At 34.9% G+C, this 20,809-nt stretch overlaps 2 protein-coding genes across 3 annotated transcripts; both read right to left on the reverse strand.

Moving 5' to 3' along the window:
- Nucleotides 1-462: 462 nt before the first annotated feature.
- On the reverse strand, nt 463-4,954 carry LOC122603341 (eukaryotic translation initiation factor 3 subunit H). Of its 2 annotated transcripts, none has more exons than XM_043776016.1 (12): nt 4,897-4,954; nt 4,678-4,763; nt 3,610-3,726; nt 3,403-3,506; nt 3,138-3,204; nt 2,909-3,042; nt 2,776-2,824; nt 2,561-2,632; nt 2,364-2,465; nt 2,207-2,274; nt 1,022-1,174; nt 463-708 (listed from the first exon to the last, which is right to left on the reverse strand). In XM_043776016.1, exons 1-12 carry the CDS (start codon nt 4,904-4,906, stop codon nt 651-653), a joined length of 1,020 nt encoding a protein of 339 aa, XP_043631951.1. In that variant the 5' UTR covers nt 4,907-4,954; the 3' UTR covers nt 463-650. The 2 variants fall into 2 exon arrangements, with proteins under 2 accessions (XP_043631951.1, XP_043631950.1); XM_043776015.1 differs by having other exon boundaries at nt 4,678-4,766; nt 4,897-4,944.
- An 11,954-nt stretch (nt 4,955-16,908) lies between these two features.
- Nucleotides 16,909-20,084, reverse strand: LOC122605497 (increased DNA methylation 2-like). Its single transcript, XM_043778451.1, has 3 exons — nt 20,000-20,084; nt 18,253-19,265; nt 16,909-17,434 (listed from the first exon to the last, which is right to left on the reverse strand). The coding sequence occupies exons 2-3, from the start codon at nt 19,259-19,261 to the stop codon at nt 17,181-17,183; spliced, it is 1,263 nt and encodes a 420-aa protein (XP_043634386.1). The 5' UTR covers nt 19,262-19,265; nt 20,000-20,084; the 3' UTR covers nt 16,909-17,180.
- Between the last annotated feature and the right edge of the window lie 725 nt (nt 20,085-20,809).

Below are 20,809 nucleotides of genomic sequence, written 5' to 3' on the forward strand. Positions count from 1 at the left end.
TCACTACATTCCAGTCCTAAGCTTTTGAAATACTTTTTAAATCAGAAGAATTTGTAATGCTGGTTCCATTTAAGATCTATTTTTCAACTTCTAGTTGGTACTTGAACAATGAGTACAGAAGCAGCAAAGCCATAATTCGACCTTATGAAAACACTGACACATATAATCTCTAATATGTACTAGTAGATCGATCACTGTTAATTTACAAATGTTGCTCGGTATTTATTTTTTTGAATGACCAAGTATCATACTACTCGAATGACTAAAATGAAACCCCTACCAAGACTTCCAAATATATCTCAAATATACCTCGTCACCCTACCCCCACAAATGTGAAGACCCGGATGGGAAACCCCAATGTACAAAGACCTCACCAACAAGCTATTGACTATAAAGATTGCTATCGTTAAACTCATCATACCTTATATATGTACTCATAAAATCTGTTACTTATGATCAAGATTACCAAAACAGCACAAAATAGATTATAATGAAACTCTTGAAATTAGTCTTTACATCAAAATTCTCCTACCATACCAATCCTCTTACCAATAAAAAGCAAGCAAAAATAAAAGATACAACCAGCCAACATATGTGGTTCATAACCAATTTGATAGCTATAGAAAATATTTCATGGCCTCAGCACATCTTTAGTTTTCATGTAATGCCTTCATCAAATACAACCTGCTGAAACTCTGACCTGCAACACTGCATTACCAATAAAGACGTTTGAGATGCATTCAAATAAACATGGAGATTATAACAAAGGATTAAAGAATTTGATGCATTATTATCACTTAGATCGCTTTCAACCCATCGACTTTAACCTTATAACTTCTATATTTTTTACCTGACCCAACTGAGATAAAACTCGACCCAAATTTGACTTTCTTAAAAAGAAAATGGGTAAAACATTCCAGGTCTAATTATCAAGACCACCAATAGCACCAATATGCAGGTGACAATCTAATTCATCTTGCAAAAAAACTCAAACACTAAAACTTATTCTGCAACAAAATACCTGTTAATTTGATTGCAGTAGTTGGAAACTTGATTTGTTATCAAAAAGCTATCCAATCGTGGTGGTTCAGGAACAGGTTTGAAGATGGGGTTTGAAGGATCCTCCTCGGGCAAAGGTTCCTCTCCGGCAGCTTTGCGTGCCATATTTTCAGCCCTAGTCAACAAACATCAAAAGCCAAAATATTAACAAATAGCCAACAAAATATAGCTCAAAATCCTCGATTTATCCTTGAGTAGTATTGGTATATGGGTATGGAAATGAAGGAGATAAGTTGATAGAGACCAGATGCGATTTATCGAGTGATAGTAATTAAAGAATGAAGATATATGGCTTCTGATCAACTCTACAGAAGCCAAACATAATATCGCCCTCTATTTTTTTGTATCATATTAAGTATAATAAGAAGAATAAAAGGTTGCGACCCTATTTATACTAAACTAACAATAACTGTAACTGACCTTGAATTCTAATATTAATCCTTATCTATAAACACCGACAAGACAGGAACCTACTGATCATGGCTGGGAATACATTGTGTATGATACTTGGTATATACTTTTACATGTAACTTTGATGCTTTTCAATTTGGCTGAGCGTGTGCTCTGCCTTAGACAGTTAGATAATTAGAACTCTTTCAAGCCTCTGTTATCTACCCATTTGAGTATAGAGAGAATCCAGCCTATAAAGCCTTATAAATAAACAAAATTAACAAATATCTACAAAGATATAGTGGAAAGAATTAACAATTATCATGATACTAATTCGTTATCGTGTCGTGTTCGTGTTTGGTCTTAACAGGGTCGTGTCTTATCGTGTTCATGTCGTGTAGTGTCGTGCCGGACATGATATGCCAGCTCTACTTCAACCCTAACAATGTAGAATTAGTGGGCTTAGATTAGAAAAAAGATATCAAACCCACAAATTAGGTAGCCTCTAAACCCTTCAATAATGGCCAACCTAGATACATTCTCATTCCTGATCCCAGCCTAGAAATCCATTCTCAAAACCCTTACCCATAGTAATTCATGTATAGATAATAATTTATCTATACACATGTAAATTTTAATATGACTCCATTCTAAAGTATCTGTAAAAGAAATTAATCCTCCATTAAGTGAATGTATAACACAATCCAGATGACCTCAATAGTTTAATTCTTAATAATACACATGCATATGCATGTACCTTCGCTTTTGAAGCCATGCTTGCTGTTGTGCTTGCTGGCGTGACAGATTACGGTAATAATATTGGAACTGAAACACAAAAAATGATAATGTCATTGTAGTTACCATTACATACACAAGACGTACAGTCACCAACTTATAAAAAGAGGGGAAAAAACCTTTTGTTGTTCCACTGAGAGATCATCCATGCATTCAATCAGAAATTCCATGTTCCTTTCCATGAAGGGATTTGTTGATAATTGTAGTCTATCGTAATCAGACTACCATAGAAAAAAATAAAATAAAATTACACTTTGTTTATACAATGTCTGGTAGTGAAGAAATTAAAACCTCCCTAAAATAGACTATAACATACCTGAGTGACGGGTGAATCAGCTTCCAACTCAGTCATAAATGCACTGACAAGGGCCGAGTTTGAAACCTTGATCTGTTAAAATGCAGAAATTATCAAGAAAACAGATAGCAATAGATATATGTGATATTATAAACTTGAGAGCCTAAAGTTTCATAAGTTAATATTAAAGTAAAAATATGTACAAAAAAACTAGAAAAATTGCATGAGAAACGTACAGGAATCTCTTCAAAGATATCCACCCATGACAGATTTTTCTCCCGTAACCTAAAACACAAAATAAAGGAGCAAAGTAAAGCTAGACTTCCAAATTAATACAAATACATAACAACACAAAAGGGGAGACTTTACTTTTCTCCATTGAACTCATTGTTGCGGTAAAGCTCCATGAAAGAATCAGAAAGTTTCAAAGCCTTCAAAGCCAGGACACCTTGGTTGGACTTAGAAGGATCATAAATGATGCACACACATCGTTTAATATTCTCCTGCAACAATATATAGGAGTTGTATGTAAATGCATATATTAATCATTTTTCAGGCACGGCCAAAAAGGAAAAACACAGCTGAAAAATTGTCTTACCTGGTAATTCATGAAAGTCTCAATCAGTTCCACTGTCTGAAAAGAGCCTAACAAAGTCGATTGGTACCTGGGAAGGTTTTAATAACAAATTCAGCCTACATAACTTAGCAAGACTAAAAAATGAAGAATTAAAGAAACATATTACACAAGTGTAATATAACATAGATATTTCACAAGTGTTCTTTTTCTGAGCAAATACGCAAGTGTTCTTTTCTGAGCAAAAATGTACAAACTTATTTAACATAAATGACGACTACGAACTTACCATCCGACAGTGTTATTGTCAACGTTGACTTCCCTTAGGCATCTCATCATCTCAAGCTGATAGTTAGCACCCTCTGCCTCAATCTCCTCGTCTTCCTCACGGATCTGTTTATTTTATTGGTCAGAATTGACGGTGATCAAAGAATCACTTTTAAGAGATTGAAAATTATTGTCAGAAGAGAAAGAAAACAATCAGAGCATTACATACCGGAAAGGGGAAGCAGTTGGTGACTTCAAGAACACTACCAACATCTAACCCAAGAAGTTGACCAGTCACGAGAGCGGGTGAAAATTCTGTGCAGTGTTTAATGATCTTCAATATAACCTGTTCAAGATATCATTTGGCAAAAAAATGAAAAGATTCAAGCATCCTATCTTACAATCACTATACAAACTTCCAGCATTCTTTTACTTCATTATAAAACAAAGTAAAAAATCAGCTAGAGTCAGCCATGTAGCATGGCCAAATTGTCACTAGTTATTTAATATCTTCCTACTATTGCATGTTTAATTGTTTGTAAAAATATAGCAAAAACTAAAATTCACTAATATCAGGCCCTATATCTTTTCTGCTTTATGACTAGGCGCCTTTTTGGCAGATGTAGCAGGTAATCTAGCTGTTATTAATCAAACTAGTCAAAGTGAGAGTAGTAACCTACATATAATGGGAACTGAATATAACTATTTATATCTACCTACATACTATGAAGTACAGATAATTATCGCCACCCGTTCTAAAAAAGGGCCGCCAATAGGGATGTGCCACATTACCTCTCCAACTCTCTTACACAAACCCCCTAACCACCACCAGTGACTGCTAAAACCACCAGTTGTCACCAAAAACTGCCGTTCAAGAACTAGCCATGCTAGTCTTAAACCTAAAGAATGGTAAAAGAGGTTACAACAACCTACAATAAGCCATAAATCTGACCAAAAAGGGTTTTAGTTCAACATCTGAAGTAAAACGATGCCTACATTTTTAAAATAGCAAAAAACATACGCACAAGGCCATTACAAAAATGTGGTAAACTAGTTTTCCTCGTCTTAATTTTGCTCAAATTTTTTATTTTATCCTATCTATTATCAAAATTGGATATCTCTAGTAATGCACCTAATCAACACCAGCTTCATTGAGGAGTATAACAACGTGCAATGTAAGTATACAACTTTCGTGCCGTAAATTATTTCATCTACTCAAATTTAGCCTATATAACGACAACATCGACATAAATTCAATTACGCGTAAAATCAACGAAAGGCGAGGGGAGACAGTTACCAGTCCTTCGATCTGAACGACTCTTAGTGGCGGAGCAACAGACTCTTCCGTCGCCGCCACTTGCAAAAACGAACGTGATGGTGCTCCTGCTGATTTAATAACATATCAAAATTTACACACAGATATATGTATACAAATTAAAATCAAATTTTTTTCAGTATAACATTCACACAATATATATAAAATATAAAAAATATAAAAATTGAGAAATATACGAACCGGTAGCCATTGTTATGATGATGATGAAGCTTTTTCTGTTTGTATATAATAATCAAAAAAAAAAAGGAAGAAGAAAAAGCCTCACAGTCTTCTTTTGAGTTCGGAAGGAAACCCTAGCAGAAAACTCAAGCCTCCCTTTATATTTCATTCAGAATAAAACGTGCAGCAATGGTCCTTGTAGTTTTCACGATGTTCACTTCGTACCTCATCTCACATATTTTCTTTTTTGGTTTTTTTTTTTAACTTGCACTTTTTGTTTGAAACAGTGAATTGTTAAACTTGAAAAAAACTCTTGACCCGTGATGATTAAATAAGATGCAAGTATAAAGTAACTTTCAACACACGAATAAAGTGAACATAAAAAAACATTGTTTGTCAATTTTTCTTTTGTTCATATCATTTTATTTGGTTTTCTAGATTTAACTTTTCTAACAAATCATTTAGTTTTTCTAATAAATTATTGATTGACAGGGAAAAAAGTTCTTAATAAGGTATAGAACATTCAAAAACTCATGTGAATTTTAATAACTACCTTTAACACAATCAATAAAAAGACCTAGCATGAGATGTATTTGGTCATTTGTGTCTTCCAACAATTACAAAGGTAAAATTAATGAAACAAAAACGTTATGTGATTGTCTTGCTTCGGATCACATAACATTTAAAAAAGATTTCTTAGAAGTGGTGCGTAAATGTATTGTGATAATGTGACCCAAACACACCATATAGCTCCAATTCCATATAATCCCCACAAATTGTCTGTCAAGACTCAAGACTTGTACCTTTGATCTCATAAGTAAACTTGGATCTTTACCACTTTATGTATAAGAGTATAAGACTGTGAGTCATTGACTTAGTAAGTCTCTGCTTGTTTAAGATTAAATAAGGCGTCTGGTGACCCGACCAGTTTTTTAGTAAAATGACCACACTTTTTGCAGCGAGGGTTGCTGCAAAAAGTCATTGTACGTAACCGTACACTGTGGACCATTAAGTCCACTGTGGACCATTAAGTCCACAGTGTACGGCGGTTCTATATATGGAAACTCGTAGCGTCATTTTCTCACAATCGTTTTCAGTTCTTTCTATTTGTTCTTTCAGTTCTTTCTATTTTCTCATAATTATTATAGTTATAGTTCTTTCAGTTCTATTTCAGTTCTTTCAATTTTCAATATATATATATATATGTTATTGTTTTCATTTATATATATAGATATAGATATATAGATATACATTAGATTTTTAATATACTATAAATTGTAGATCTTTAGTATTATTATTATAGTTTATCATAATTTCAGATGGATTTTGAAAGTATATGGGGCGAAATGGGTGCGGAAGGTTTTGAGCTTCACTTAGAAGAACCTGATGAAGAATTTGAGATACCAGAGGCGGCCTCTCATTTTGACTACGACGCTAGAGTTTTCCACACCGATCAGGTATCCTTGTTAATTTTTAAAAAAAAAACTAATTTAGGCAAATATCATTATTAGTTTATATTTTAGTAGTATTTAATTTGTGTTTTGTTGTTAAATTTATTGCATATTTAAAATGTTAGATATTTATTAGTATACAAATTAATGATAATTTGGGTTACCAAAAAGGTGGTCGGGTTACCAGAAGCCTTTTTAAAAAAAACTAATTTAGACAAATATCATTAAAATATTTATATTTTAGTACTATTTAATTTGTGTTTCGTTCTTAAATTTATTGCAATTTTAAAATGTTAGATATTGCATATTTAAAATGTTAGATATTTATTAGTATACAAATTAATGATAATTTTAAAAAAAAAACTAATTTAGGCAAATATCATTAAAATATTTATATTTTAGTACTATTTAATTTGTGTTAGGATGTTAAATTTATTGCAATTTTAAAATGTTAGATATTGCAATTTTAAAATGTTATATATTTATTAGTATACAAATTAATGATAATTTTTTTTAAAAAAAACTAATTTATGCAAATATCATTAAAATATTTATATTTTAGTACTATTTAATTTGTGTTTCGTTGTTAAATTTATTGCAATTTTAAAATGTTAGATATTTATAAGTATACAAATTAATGATAATTTTTTAAAAAAAAAAACTAATTTTGGCAAATATCATTAAAATATTTATATTTTAGTACTATTTAATTTGTGTTTCGTTGTTATATTTATTGCATATTTAAAATGTTAGATATTTATAAGTATACAATTTAATGATAATTTTAAAAAAAAAAAACTAATTTAGGTGTTCGATTCACACGAAGAATTGTTCAACTGGGCCAAAAGTACAGGATTGCAGCTTGGTTATGTGTTAATCAAACGACGAACAAATTCCAACTTAGCTGGTGTAAAAAATAAAGTGACGATAGTCTGTAATCTTTCTGGGAAAATGGATGATAGGATAGGCGGGCTCGTTAAAAAGACACTTAAATGTCAGTGCCCCTTTAGATTAATCGGTCGTTTGACTGATGATGGTTGGAGGATAACCGTTTTAGACGACACACATAATCACTATCCAGCTGAGAATCTGGAGGGTTACGCGTACGCAAGAAGGTTGACTGAAGAGGAGAGATTATTTCTGGAAGAAGAATATCATCGCGGTACTACGCCCCGTAAGATGTTAAAGCTATTGAAAGAAAATTTTCCAGGAAACTTGACCCGCAGTGATGACATTTACAATTTCCAAAAAGCTATGCGGAAGAAGGCGGCCGAAAAACATGGGAACACTCCAATGCAGGTATATTATATCAAATTTACATATCTTTTTATTTATTTACTATGATAGAGTATCTGAAACGACATATGTACGCCATATTGTTCAAACGAAACAGGTTATATTCAGTTTGCTTAAGGAGCATAATTACTTGTATTATCATACAACAAACAGTGTATCTGGTCGGTTGGAGAATCTGTTTTTTATACATCCGACATCATTTTAAGTTGTGGCGTGCATTTCCTTATGTTATCCAAATAGACGCCACGTACAAAACTAATATGTACAACATGTCGTTGGTCGAGATCGTTGGTGTCACTCCAACAAACAGGACCTTTCGCATATCATATGCGTTTATCATAAGCGAACAAGAGCATAATTATAGATGGGTGTTGGAGTGTTTGAAGTCGACGTTAGGTGAAGGCTTTGTTGTGCGCGTGGTACTCACGGACCGGGATCTGGCGCTAATGAAAGCATGCAAAACCGTTATGCTTGAAGCATACCATTTACTGTGTAGAGTGCACATATGGAGGAACATAGACAAATTTAGCATGCCATCGTTAAAAGGGGAAGGGAAATTGAGGCCTTTTTACGGATGGTGGAAAAAACTTTACAAGTCCCGCACACTAGAAGAGTACACCAACAATTTATCATATTTAAAAGAGAAGATGGGTCCCCGTTTAGACAGTAAGTGAAGTGCTTTTGAAGTTTTTTATTTTCTAATTTTTGGTAAATCACATATACCCACAAGCTAATCAAATGTTAAATTGACAGAGGTTTACAAGTACCTGCAGAAGGAGTGGCTTTCCCCGTACAAGGAAAAGTTTGTGTGCTTTTGGGTCGATCAGCACCTCAACTACCGTAACTACACTACCAACAGAGTTGAGGCTGAGCATTCACTCCTCAAGTCCGAGTTGCAGGGGAGATGTACATTTCAAAGAATAATTCAATGTGTTAATGATATCCTCCTCGGACAAGATACAGAAATCAAGGGCCAACTGGAGGAAAGCAGGATTTGTAGAGCTGGTAAACACAACTACCCATGTTTGAAAGACCTGCTTTGTGTTGTATCTATGACAGCTCTTGATATAATGGTTGATGAAATTAAACGATTAAAAAATGAGATCGGAAAAGACTTGAGAAAGTGCGGGTGTAAGGTGTGGATTAGTTGTGGCCTTCCATGTGCCTGCCGTCTAGCTGCGTACATGCATTGCAGTAAGTTTATTGAAATATAGGCAATTGATTTTTTTTTTTTTGGTAAATGCACAAATATTGTAATTATTTTTCGTCAAAAATGTAGACAAACGTGTTGAGGTGCATAAAATAAATGACTTTTGGAGAAAGCTAGACCTGACACCGTCGACATGCCTTCCGGACAACGATCATCGAAAAGACTCTGACGATGACGAAGCTATCAACGAATTACTAGAGGATGTTAAAGGCCAGTTTAAGGATCAACCGAAGTCAAATTGCAAAAACTGGATTTCTAAATTAAAAGACATCGTCTATCCGGGGAGAACGAAAATCAAGGACCCTTCTGTTATTAAAAATAAACGTGGAAGACCAATCGGGTCAAAGAAAAATATACCTCAAGTATGTCGGTTCAAAAATCCAGCGACAAACAGACCGATTTTTGCAGGCGCCCGAACATAACAGACCAGCGACAAACACAGCACCCTCCGGTCTTCAAAAATCCATGTCGGTTCAATTTTCCCGACCGATTTTTCAGGAAACCCAGTCCTTGGGGGAGTTCTCCGATCAATTTTTGCAGCCGTTATGTGCATTTGGAGAAGGCCAATATGCGAGACACAGTGAATACGTGAGCACACAATCACGTTTTTTCGAAGAAATGGAAAGTCAACCACAATCACCTGAAAGTCAGAGACAGAGTGATCATGTGGGCACCAGTTCTTTTTTCGCAGAAACACCATCACGTTTCTTCAATGAAACTGAAAGCCAACCACAATCACCTCAAAGTGGGAGGCACAATGATCATGTGGGAACCAGTTCAAGTTGGGCTCAAAGCCAGCCCGAATGGGGTCAAATTGGGAGACAAAGTAATTATGTGGGCCTATCAATGAACGTGCCAGACAATGTAGACGAACCATATAACAAAGTATTATGGGGTCAAAGTGGTAGGCAGAGTGGGTATGTGGGTTACGAGTTTAACATCCCGGGAAATACAGATTCCTTTGGCGAACCTTATAACAAACTATACTGGGGACAAAGTGGCAGACATAGTTCGTATGTGGGTAGCGATTCACGTTTCGCAGACACACAAAGTTATTTCGGGGACCAGAATAACCAAACGCAAGAAGAAACATATAGCTTTGTTGATCAATTATTCTCGACACCCATTACACAGAATACACAAAATCCGCAGAACAACCCTGAACCGTTTACACACAACTTTTTCCCGAGTGAGTCAACATCGTTTGACATGAGTCATTACTTAGGCCAGCTCCCTAAGTTCTTTCAAAGATACGTTGTCAATATAAAAAATGTACAGTCTGATGGTAACTGTGGGTTTTGGGGCACTGGCTGTTGCTTTGGGTGAAAACGAGCAAAAATTCGAGTGGATTCGCAAACTAATGCTAGAGGAGTATGAGTCCAGGCACGGATACTATGAGGGTGCATTCGTTGGTGACGCTAAACACATACACACTTTGCTATCAATGTCTTATCCAAATGGTCGCCCACACGATTACTGGATGATGAATCCATATTGCGCTATGCTTCTATCTAATGCGTTGGGGGTAATAATTATCTGTTTAAGTTTAAAGGAGAACATCACATGTTTTCCTTTTTGGAAGGGGCCAAGCGAGCTATACGTAGATGACCCGATATGCATTGCCCTGGTATCGGGGTCGACACATTTTGTTACGGTTTTTTTAGATAAGGACTGCCCAATGCCTTACACCTCAGCTTGGGAACATGATAAACCTGCATCGCAGGCCTGGGTAACACATCCGAAGTACAGAGACCGTTTGGCTGAGTACCACAGACACATTCAAGCTAATAAGGCACCTACGAGATATGAGATCCTTGAATAGTTTATTTATATCATATAATTGTTTGTTTGTAACTCTTTAACGTATGTAATAATAGTTATTATAAGTACTAGATATCGTTGATGTATTTTTTTACTTATATTTGTTATAATGATTACTAATAATAGTTGACGTATTCTATAGCTATCTTTGATGTTTTTGTTTTTATAAGTACTAGATATCGTTGACGTATTCTATTACTAATAATAGTTGACGTATTTATTTATATAGATTAGGCATATTTTTTTTACGTTTTTTTCGTTTATTATGACCATCATCACCAGCACATCCGAAAAGATAAACACATATACACCACAAACGTAATTCATACGATAAAAAATATATTGTTTATAACCACAAAATACTAATGATGAGCATCATCGCTCTCATCATCATCATCATCGTCATCCAAATTGACATGATACGATCCGGCTGAGTATTGAGGGGCTGTGGGCAACTGCTGGGACGGCTGAGGAGGAAAAGGAGCTTGTGCATAACTAGAATAGTTAAATAATTCCTCAAATAAGGAGGACGTCTGGCTAGGCTGAGGTGGGTCATTGTTCAAGTCGAATGATGCGCGTGGCTGTCCCTGGGTAAGATGCGTATAGTCATACGCCTCGGTACCCATCTGCCTGATGACCCACCCTATGCCTCGACGATGCCCCGACCGAGGTCCCCGTACATCCATGACAATGTCAGGATCTGGTGTTGGAACGGGGTCCTGTTCAGCCTCCTCCTTCTTCTTCTTGAGCTGAGACTGTAAAAAACTTTACATTATACATAAGGTTGATTAATTAACATTTAATACTAAAAAATATAAAATCCTAAAGAGAGACGCATACATGTATTTCTTCAGCCATCGGGTGTTCCCATTGTTTATCCTTCTTCTTCTTGTGCTTAATCTCGAACAAATCCACCAAGTCCACGTCTTGGTTTTTTTCAACCTGTAAACACATCAATTTATCATAAGACATATACATTCTTTAATTTATACTTTTAAACACAAGTATTTATATTTAATACATATATATTATAAGAAATATACATTATTAAATTTATACTTTTAAACACAAGTATATATATTTAATACATATATAATTCATAACTAACCTTCTCCTGGTGGACGTACTGAGAGTAAGACTTACGACCATGGGTCCCTGCAAGAACTTGCTTGCCCCTGTTCGTGCTGTTTCTCGCCGATTGCTTCACCCGGTCCTCCCTCTGGTAATACCCCAACAAAGCTCTCCAGTCCTCCTGTGACATACCCTCTGGAGGAACAGCTTGTTTCAACTGGGGAACTGCATCCAGGCCCCCCTTTTTGGAAAAGTGGGCTCTCTTGAACTGGCTCTTTCGGAGCCGATACTGATCTGAGCAGTCCCTATCAACACACAGCCTGAACCCCGCCTGATAGGATCCTCGGGGTTAGGAATCTGAATAAAGTGGTCCAATTTGAACCGAGTCTGCAATTTATAAAAGTAAAAGTTAGCGAAATTAAAAATTGATACAAACATCAAAGAAGAAGTTAAAAATTAATAATATTTTACGTTCAGAGTCGGGATGATAAACTCCTTTCTTTCAGCAGGCACATGGTCCCAGGAGTCGTATGTCTGAGGGATGTGGTGGACCAATGTGCCAATGAGGCTCTTATACATAGAAGAATTTGGGTCGATCACCTGCCACGTTTTTAAGTTGCTGGTGTCAAAGTCGATCGACAGACGGCCTTTTTTCACGAACTCGGCCTCCAGATTTAAATTCTGACAGGGCCCCCTCCCCTTTCCCTTTCGTGGAGCTAGCAAAAATTAAAAAACCAAGTTAGTAAAAAAATATTAAATTAAAATATGAATTATAAAGAACCAAATTCTAAAAAGACAAGTTAGTAAAAAAATATTAAATTATAAAAAAACCAAATTTCTTACCGCCGCTGCCTTTGCAGCCCCATGTAATCTTCCACCATGGTCGACGTGGGTCTTCATTGCCGCCATCACCGCCATGGTAAGTCGCCATCTATACTGCAAAATACAAATCATATTATACGTTTTTTGCAAAATACAAATCATATAACAAAATTATCACAAATTTTATTACTTTTATATATATCTTTTTTTACTTGATAATAAATTTTTAGAACTCCGTTTATACAATATAAATTTACTTTTATACTTTTAAATTTAACTTTATAGTAATTTTTAATACGTCTTAGGTAGTTTATTTAATCAAAATTTTTAATTCAAATTTTTACATAATTTTGTATATTTAGTTCAAAATACATATATTTTTAACATAATCTTGGCTATTTATTTTAATCAATTTTTTAACAAATTTTAATCTACGTCATTTTTAATTTGTCAATATTCTAACCAAAAAGTAAAACACCTAACACTAATGACTAAAATATTCTAACAAATCAATATATTAACTTTTTAACTTAATTTTTTATACGTCATACTTTTGAACTTAATTTTTATAATTAATTTTTATCTATATTTTTGTTGAACTAAATTATATTACGTCTTAAGTAGTTTATTTAATCAAAATTTTTACATAATCTTGCCTATTTATTTTAATCAATTTTTTAACAAATTTTAATCTACGTAATTTTGCATTTAATGATATATATTCTAACAAATCACTAACAAAACAAATTAGTGGCTCCTAACAAATCACTAAATTATCAACAAATCAAAACTAACTATACTAACAAACCTATTAAAATCCTATAAACAACTAATAATCCTAACAAACTAACAAAACTAATAAATATACAAAAACTATACTAACATACCAATATTCTAACAAAACTAACTAATTAACAAAACTAACAAAACTAATAATAACATACCAATATACTAACAAACCTATTAAAATCCTATAAACAACTAATAATCCTAACAAATTAACAAAACTAATATATATACAAAAACTATACTAACATACCATGGAGGCCCGCATTTTTTCACTTTTTGCAGCGAGAGTCGCTGCAAAAACTAGTAGTGGTCTAGATACTAAAAAATAATGGTTGGGATATTGGGAAAAGCATAAAATACATACCAGAATTTGAAATGGCCGGAAAATTTGGGGGAGGACGACCGGCCGGAATTTTGGGGAGGATAATCCCGACACTAGCGGTACTGCCCGGTGATGGGTGGCGGTGGACGGCGGCTGGCGGTACTGCCCCGTGGTGGCTGGCGGGGGTGATGATCCCGACACTTCGTGATACCCGGATTGTTATACTAAGGGGACTGGATTGTTAGTAGCCGGAGGTGTTTTGGTGGATGGATTTGTTAAATTTTGTTAAACAAAATCGGAAGAAAAAGTGTAAGAAAATGATGGAATGGATGGGTGGAGGAAGGAAAATGATGGAATAGATGGGTGGATCGGTTTTTATTCGAAGGCGCTCCGGTTTAACTTATTGCAGCGACCCTCGCTGCAATAAGTGGAGTAACAGTCGGTCAAACCATTTAAAGCGGCTTAGTGGAATGCTGACGTGGTATGGGTTTTTGCAGCGACTCTCGCTGCAAAATCTGCCTAGTCAAAATACTAAAAATGCTGGTCGGGATACGGGGCGCGTTAAATAAACAGAAAACCACATTTAATCGATTCATACAAATACTTTTTGTCGTCATTTAATTATATTTGTGCTAAAAACACAAACAGACAATGTTGTTCTTAAAACAAATAAACACCTCTAAATTATATACTACAAAGTAATTACAATCACAATTATAAAATTTTAAATATAAATATATGGAAAAATATACAACCACGAAAAGAATATGTGTAACTGGCAAGCAGTCCGCCTTTTCACTTTGAAATTACACCTTTCATTTCCAAAACCTTGTCATGCCCACCACCATTTCAACACTCACAAAACCAATATAGTAACGGTCCTTAAACACACACAAAAAAAATATGATCCACACTTTCCAATTTCCTCAAATTTCCTTCACAGTCACCCCCAAAATTAACTTCAAAATTTCAACCCATTTCCCCAAATCAACCACCGCCCACCGTAAATCCATAATCACATGCGCTAAAAGCAAACCCCTTTTCGGGTCACAAAGATCCCGCAAAACCCTCATCCAATTCGCCCGTTTCGCCGCGTCCAATCTCCACCACGTCTTCCCTGCTCCATTCAACTCTGTCATCCGTGAAATTGGATTTTCCGGCACGGGCGACGGCGGAAGTTCCGGCGGTGGTTGGAATGGGTTCCGGTGGGGTGGATTCGACGGCGGCGGCGGTAGAAGAAAAAGGGTTAATAAAAAGTCCCAATTTTGGGTTTTAGGGTTTTTATGTGTTTTGGGGGTGGTTTTGAGTGGAGATTTGAAGAAATTGAGAAATGATGTTTTGGTTTTAGGGGGAATGTGTGTTTCCATGTTTATGGTTTTGGTGAGAAATGGGTGTGTTTCTGAATGGGTTTTCGGGTTTTGTTGTGGCGGTTTGATTGTCGGGTTGGTTTTTAACAAGAAAGATCATCTCGACAAGCTTGTTAAAAGGTTTAAGCCGAAACGGGTTGCTAGATATAGCAAGATTAAGTAATGGAATAAAGGGTTTAAGTCGGTTTTGTGTTTTGGTATCTGGTATAGTATAAAGTTAGTTTCTTGAATTTTGATACAATGCGTTTAGTGTTTACTATTTTGGTGATGTTTTTGATATATGAGTATAAGCAACAATTAGGTTTTTGGTTGTGAAGTGAGGATTAACTGGTTCTGCTTTGCAATATGAATGGAGTCGGTTTGACTGAAGCTCAAGGAAATATAGGGCTTAAGTCGGTTTTTCGTTTTCATATTTGGTTTTAGCTTGTAGTTAGTTTCTTGAATTTTGATACAAATGTGTTTTTATAGTCTTGGTGATAATGAGGATATAAGAGAAATTCGGATTGTTTGAGCGCGAATCGATTTAAATTTGTTTTTACAAGTGATGATCAGTTGGACTTACTGCAACTTGTCAGTTTTGTTATTTTCTTTGGAAGAGAGGAAATTAGACAGAGTATCATATGGGGTTATTACGGCTGTATTTGTGATTCTGCAAATGCTTTTTTGTTTGATTTTGAGAATATATAAGTTATTCGTCGTTCTTTTAGCTTTGTGTATCTACAATTGGCGTGTTTGATGCACTACTTTTGGCTTCATTGAGTTAATCTTGACTGGGTGCACATTCTTATGTAGATTGTGATGTAATGCAGGAGCATGAGCTCTAATCTGTTTGGTATATTTATGCATCTGTGTTAAGTTCTAATCTGTTTTACATATGTACTTCAAACATTTTTGCCAAGTAAACGTCTTTCCATTATGCTTGCTACTATTTGTAATCTATGGGAGGTTAATTGATGTCTGTATGATCTTTGCCATGATAAGTGGTTATATGAACAGTAGCTCAGTGTTGGTATCAATATAATGATACTTATTCATGAGTTCGATTCCCTTTCTTGCTCCTATTGTCTTCTTTTGATTATACTTAATGATTTGTGACATATTCTAAGATATCATGATACTCTTTTCTTGCTTCTTCCACAGTTGCAGCACTCCTTTGGTTTTATTTATTGTGTATCGACTATTGCCTAGTCCATTTCAAGAAAAAAGTGTGTTTTCAACTTGTGTGTATTGACATATGTAACATGTCTGAAATTTACATTTTCAGTTTCGGTTTTGCGTTGATATAAGCGCCAAACCATGTACTCGAGAAAAAGTGTGTTAAGCTTAAACAGCACACAAGCCCCTACCAAAACACCATACGAGAACTAACAAGCAGAAAACTAAATAATAGAAGTACCTTTAAACATGAAATGTATATTTCAACTGAAGATATAGAAAGTAGTTGGAGTATCTACATTTTCTGTTTAAAGGAACTTCATAACTTAAACAATATTTAGATCCTTTTCAAATATAACTGTTAATCTTTGAAATACAGTTTGCATTTTAATACTTTGAAAGTTCTTGGCATGTTTTATCCAGCAATGTATCATGATTATGGTAACACTGAATCAAGACATGGGAATACCAATATAATGAAAGTCAAGCTAGCATATGCTCCATGGATTTAAAGTTTGTTTCGATAGACTGAACAAAATCGATTGATCAAATAGCTTGGGGTCATGGTTTGGATATTCCAACAACAATCTAAGTGTTGCTATGTCTTCTTCATTGGAAGCGTGTCAAAAAGGGAACCTTGATTAACAACATTATCCATTGATCATTATACTTGAATGAAGGTCACATAAGGTAGTAAACAGAGAACTATCAGTACCATGGATAAAAGACTAATCAATAAGGTGTATATATTCTAGATTTTGGTCATTTTGAAGAAATAACATAACTACATGAAGTAGTAAGTCGTGTCTCTAATGTATTTACATTCAGAAACTGCATTTACAGGACAGGTAGATGATGTTTAAGAAGGCAAAGGAAGACCTAACCCGATCATCAAAAGCAGTTAAACATATCTAACTAGAAGAAAAAAAAACAAATCCTACTAAGAAGCCTGATGCAACGCCTAAACATCCCAGTATATGCATTAACATAGAATAACTTCATCATCTTTTCCCCTTTCTACGGGCTTTCATCACTATTCCCTCTAGAATCCCATCAGTCCCAAAACTCCCAGAAAATTGATGAGGATCGACCGGACCTGGCAGCTTAAATGAAATGGAAAAGTGACCTGGAGGACAAAGTTTCTGAGACTGCATCTCAAATACTTGCTCAAATCTACTAACTGTTTTCTCACCAGTCACAGTTACTCCCCTAATGGAAACTTTGCCATCATCTTCAACTTCACAGCTGAATTCTCCTGCACCCACAAAATTGATGTTTGAGCTGCAACTCTTATATATAAAGATAGATGCGGATAATAGAGGAGAAGTTCGCAAGTAATACAATGCTGTGTAATAGCAATCACATTCATGTATTTGTAGTAGAGATGGCAAAATGGGCGGGTTAGGCAGGGTGGATAAGAAGTCAAGCTAAGTAATTTTTGTCCACGTCATAACAAGCTGTGTGACGTTGGGCAGACAAACAAAGAGCTGTTAGCACTTCAAGAGAATATAATAGAACTACTTTCATAAAGAAATTTAAATGATTATATTGTATGCATTTGGATAAACTGCAAATGACTTCTCATGTGTGCGACCCATTTCCTATCTGATGTGATTTTTGAGCTTATCCCGTTTGACCAAAAAATCCTAATCAGCCCATTTACAGGTAAATGGACCGAATACCTCTAATTTGCATATATTGAAGAAGTTAATAACAAGTCAACTTAATGGCAGTGAACTAGTTATGGGTTATCAAAGCGGGTTTGGGTGGTTAGTTAAAGAGAGGTGATATGTGCACAAAATATTTTGTCCATACACACAAACATGCATCACCTACTTGTGCATGACACATTAGGATGCGTTATGATGCTTGTACCTTTTGTGTATGGAAAAAACATTTTGTTCGCATATCACCTAAAGAGTCGTGATTTTATTTGGTGGATAAAATCAATCACAGGTTACGGAAAATCCGGTCATATGTAAAGCTAGATTGTTCAACAATATAGTGATCTATATGAGAAATTGACGCATAGCATATTTTTTACAATCAACGAGTACAAACAAAAGAGCTTACGTTCATCCCTTTTGACTCCAGGAAGAGAGACACGAAATAGGTAGGAGTCTTCGCATTCCCCGATGTCAATGTTTCCTATATTTGGACCAATATGACCCATTGTAGCACTTCCAGTCAATCCACATCCACTTTTAGTAGCATTTAAAATATTAGCCCACTCTTCCCTACTTGGAGGAGTAGGAATAAATATCATATCTGACTTAAGTTCAGCCAACGCACTCGCTTTCATTCCAGACGACAAACGATCACTTGAACCACACAATGTTGGTGCACCATTGTTTGTCACACAACCAGATATTAGAGTACTACCTCCAAGTATATTACGTATATGTGGTGTATCGCTATATGGGTCACCATTGGCTGCCATTTCTTCTTCAGGCCAACTGGAAGATTTATGATATTCGATCTCCTGCACATCTATATTATATAAAACCTTTCCATCAACAGTAGTATGACATCTCGCAGCAGCTTTATCCAAACAGACATCTTCTAATTTAGTCAACCTCTTAAACCGTTCAAGATATTCTGGTCCAATATAAAGCGTTTTGGGGTCACTAATGAATACAATATTATTAATGGCTTCATACTGACCTTTGAAGATCGAATGAGGATGCAAATGAGGTGGAAAAAGATCATCAAATTGTGGGAACGGTAGAGTTGGAGTTCTAGTAGAGGTCGAGAGGTTCCCGTGAAAAAATTTTCTCAGAAAAGCCAACTTTAATACAGCAGATTGATCAGCTTTTCTAAGGATGTAGTAGTAAATTCTTTCTACTTCCACTTTTTTCATACAAGAACTAGCTAGGTCGTCAGGAGTATATGGCGGAAGACCCTCTGCACGTCTTTGGAAAACCGACTTTTGTGTTTCTCCCTTCACGTCAGGTCCAAAATAAGTACCCATGATGAAATACAAGAGGAAGCATTGATCATCCGTAGGTCCCCTTCCGCTTGACTTGTCATCCATATCCGATCCCACGTCAATGAGATATTCCGTAATTGGAAGTCCCTCCATTATTCTGCAAACAGAATCATTTTGGTTACAAAGTTCAACAAAACTAAAAATATGTTCATTTCCAAAAATGCAGATGCACAATTGGTTAACTTTCCTATATAACCCCTACTTAATAAACAAATGGAAAAGGTAAATTGTCATTTCACGAATAACAAACTGCAATAATTACACTTTTATTTAAAAACCGTATGTTTTTGTCTAGTTGACAACTATTCCGCAACAAGGAATATTTTTACCCTTTAAAATTACTATATATAATTTACCATCTAATGTAACAAAATTTTATTCCGTTGAACCGTTACCAATGTATGTAGATACACTTCTATAACAGGTAAAATGGCGCGATCACCATTTTACCCGTTGTAAGTTACATACAATGAGAATCCGGTAAACGTCATTTACATTTTGGTAAAATTTGTTCCCCTTAAATGATCTAAAGCTAAAAATTAATCTTATAAATGGAATCTGTTACTTGCCATATTTAAAAATTACAGATTTTATTCCTTCATACAGTAATTAACATTTTTAAGAAAAATCCAAATATATCTCAAACAGAACAAAAACATATTGGCTAATGATTAAGAAAGACTAACAAAATTATAAAACATGAATGCATGTCAATAATTATAATAATAGTAATAACAATTGTGTGAAATGAAACATAGTACTATCACATTTTGATAAGAAATTACTAATAATAGAAAGTGATGGAAAAAAAAGGGGGGGTGGAAATCTGACCTGAAAGGAATGTAAAAAAAGAGGGTTGTGAATGGAATGTTTAGTAGTGGTGGTAAGAGGTTATAAGAGGGTGGTGGTGACGGTGACGGTGGCGGTGAGGTCCGGTAGTTGATCACTTGTCATATCGCCGGCAACATGAATTTTTTCTTTGGCTCTATTTATTTAGTACGAGTATTTCCCAACCAACCCCACATCAAATGTTTCTTTTTCTCTCTTATTTTTATGGGGTTTTAATTTTTTTTGTTTTTTTAATAAAAATGAATTACCTCAAAATTTGACATTAATCGGGTTCGTGTTAAAACAACCCCTTCTCCGAAAAGTATATCCTCGTTTAAACCCACGAGGAAAAGAATACTACTGTACCGAGACTCGAATGTGAAACCTTAAACGAGAAAAATAATCGAATGTAAAACATAGGGTATAAATTTTCTTTGACTCATTCTAATACAAACCAATGACTAACCCACTTAAAAATTTGGTTGGAATTTTTATTGATAACAAGACTTTGGGTTCCTGAGAAAGTGAGAATAGCTCAAACTAGTTTTTTAATAGTAAAAGTAATTCATTGTCAAAAACAAATTAATATATATATTAAAAACAAAGGTACGAAAATGCGTGAAAAAAATAGTAACGGGCTATTTTATTTTTCTGGGCCCGTTTTTATTTTTTTAATGGGCTACTTCATTTTCTTTTAGACCCATCTTATATTCTTAATTTTGGACTTACAAATTATGCTTTGATCTTTTAAATTGCTTCCAATTTGTTTACAAACGATCACTTATTTTAATTGCATATTATTATATTTTAAGT

This window comes from Erigeron canadensis, chromosome 6, assembly GCF_010389155.1.
Source record: "Erigeron canadensis isolate Cc75 chromosome 6, C_canadensis_v1, whole genome shotgun sequence".
Lineage (NCBI taxonomy): Eukaryota > Viridiplantae > Streptophyta > Magnoliopsida > Asterales > Asteraceae > Erigeron > Erigeron canadensis.

Excerpts from the sequence above, each read along its gene's own strand:
- LOC122603341 (XM_043776015.1), bottom strand. Across the intron at positions 2,825-2,908 it reads AATGAGTTCAATGGAGAAAA|GTTACGGGAGAAAAATCTGT; the intron begins GTAAAGTCTCCC and ends TTTGTGTTTTAG. Across the intron at positions 2,466-2,560 it reads CTGATTCACCCGTCACTCAG|TCTGATTACGATAGACTACA; the intron begins GTATGTTATAGT and ends TTTCTATGGTAG.
- LOC122605497 (XM_043778451.1), bottom strand. The coding sequence starts at position 19,261 with ATGGAGGGACTTCCAATTACGGAATATCTCATTGACGTGGGATCGGAT. Across the intron at positions 17,435-18,252 it reads TGGAGTCAAAAGGGATGAAC|GAGAATTCAGCTGTGAAGTT; the intron begins GTAAGCTCTTTT and ends TTGTGGGTGCAG.